Raw genomic sequence first — 2475 nt, forward strand, 5'->3', positions numbered from 1 at the left:
TTTGAAAATATCCATCATTTTCATATCAACCTCATTTTTGTAAGTGGGTTTTCAAAAAAACAAAAACAGTTACGAAAACAGTTTGCCAAACGAGTGTTCAAAACAAAAAACATAAAACAAAAAACAAAAAACAAAAATAAAACCAACAGGTAAAAAGTATTGTGTTGCCCTAGACAACCTTTAGCATTACATTCTTCCTCCAAAAAACATATCAAATATTTGAACTATTTAATTTATACGGAAAATCATAATGTCAATATATTGTTATGATACGAAAAATCATAATGTCAAAATATTGTTATGATACGGTCCCTCAAGTTCACAATGTAAACTTGAGAGAAGCCCAACCCCTAGTCGATGAACATTGATGAGTGCCACACTTTCACTTCATCCATACCAAGTTGCTCATTTTGACCTTAAAAATCCAACTTTAGTAACAATGTTTTTACCAAAATAAACATTTAACCACATCTAATTTGTAAATAAACAATTAGGAAGAAGCTTTGGATACCCAACATTTGCATTACTTAAAATAATAATACGAATTCAGCCAAGGAATACTTACACTTGCTATAATGCACCAAACAGAAACAGATAAAAACAAGGCAAACAACAGTAATGATATGAACCTAACTATAAATATTCAGAAACAAATAAAAGTAGATAACAACCATAACAACAATAAGAAATGCAAAACAGTATTTGCAGATCAAACTGAAAGCTATTAGTACAAACTACTTACAATATGAAAAAGCAACAGGGTGTCCAAACATCTTCAGAGGCTTCAAATCATCATCACCAAAATCTTCAGTCACTGGAAGTACAAAAGTTATATATAGCATCCTTCGTACAACGTGCCCATGTTATATCTTTCAAGAACGCATCATTTGTTTAGATATTCACACTTTAGCTAATGACCGTTGAATCCCACTCTTCAAACTAATTTCAGAGACATGCATAGGTAATGGTGACCATGCCACCGAATCCCTGACACCAACCCATCTCCTATGCATGACGAATGATGCAATTACCAATAAACACACGGCTGCAATCAAAGGAACCACAGCACCAGCATTTCTTCTCGGCCAACTCTTCAAAATTGACTCCACGCAGACCAATCCATCAAGACTACCCATTGAGTTATTCATTTTCATGATCTCAACACCATTGAGAATAGCATCAATGGTGTGTGGCATGCTCATCTTCGAAGGTCCTACACTTACAGTCAAAACCCCTGAGCTCTCCATATCAACTACGAAATCAGCATAGAAAGGAGAAGCCAACGCCCAATTTGTTATGGCTGAAAGGTCCAAATTTTCATATGCTGAATTCCCATTTACATACACATTAAATTTAAGCAAACCGAGCGAAACGCTAGCAATATCACAGAAATGCATCCGAACTAGGTACTTATAGCCACCAACCACAGGAAATTCCCATGAAATATTCAAATGGGGAATCACATCATTCGAACTACTAATCACTCTAGCAGAATTGTACACATTATCCGGACCAACCTCTCGGCTTGCCCCTCCCATTTGATACCTAATTCGACCACTAAAGTAAATGCTCTTCGACCCATCACTCGATTTCAAGAACTCCTCATCAGGGACCCAAGTCCTCCACAAAGAATCATTGAAAGGTGTCACTTTTGGACCTCCTACAGTAACCCTATAAACAGTTTCAAGCGAATTCTTCATCAACCCATTGATTGTCACAGTTTTCTGAGAATTCACTAACATAGCTACATCAGCAATCAAATCTTTCGGAGCAGAAATCACTTCAATCGCGTTTACAAATGCAAATTTCGACTCTTTCGATGGAGTGAATGTAACGATAAGTTCTTCAGAATCGACCCAAATCATAAAATCCTTAATTCTAGGTTTTTGTATGTTCATAACAGTAAAATTGTTCAACAATACATACCCATTTGCCGAAACATGAAATTGAGAATCGCAGAGATCGAAATTAGAAGAATCGATTCGGTGGAAATGAAGACGTACCAAGTGGGTCCCTTTGTCTCTGATCTTGAACAAATATTTCGAAGGTCTTGTGAAAACCCTAGCCGTGTGGTAGATTGGGGAAGAACTGGGTGATGGGTTCGAGTCTGTCAGTGAGATCGTTCGAGTTGAAGACAAAAATTGTGATCCTAACTCGGACGAATCGCCGGTGAATCGTCGGTTATCGATGTTGACGGTGGTGGGTTTGGAAGACCCACAGTCGATGAGGTAGTGATCGATGGGAGAGAAAGATGAGGCGATTGAGAGGTGGAAGAGAGAGAGAGAAATGAAGAGAGAGAAACCAAGAGTCCTGTGAATCTCCATTGAAGATCGAAGACTTGAAGCGATCATGAAAATGGAAATTGACTCTGATTCATATGATATGAAGAAGAAGAAAAAGAAGAAGAAGAAGAAGAAGATTGATATGCGTGTGGGCCCATTGATGAGTTGTACCACGTTGTGTATACGTCTGGAC

The 2475-nt window shown here is 37.7% G+C and overlaps 1 protein-coding gene across 1 annotated transcript; it reads right to left on the reverse strand.

Annotated features, from left to right (window-relative positions):
• Positions 1-490: 490 nt before the first annotated feature.
• On the reverse strand, positions 491-2475 carry LOC114257494 (receptor-like kinase). The gene has a single exon (XM_028197252.2). The coding sequence runs from the start codon at positions 2349-2351 to the stop codon at positions 900-902; it is 1452 nt and encodes a 483-aa protein (XP_028053053.1). The 5' UTR covers positions 2352-2475; the 3' UTR covers positions 491-899.

Source organism: Camellia sinensis, chromosome 5 (assembly GCF_055761805.1).
Source record: "Camellia sinensis isolate YWXY chromosome 5, ASM5576180v1, whole genome shotgun sequence".
NCBI classification, from domain to species: domain Eukaryota; kingdom Viridiplantae; phylum Streptophyta; class Magnoliopsida; order Ericales; family Theaceae; genus Camellia; species Camellia sinensis.

What these genes read in the sequence shown, in the direction of transcription:
- LOC114257494 (XM_028197252.2), bottom strand. Translation starts at nt 2,351, where the DNA reads ATGATCGCTTCAAGTCTTCGATCTTCAATGGAGATTCACAGGACTCTT.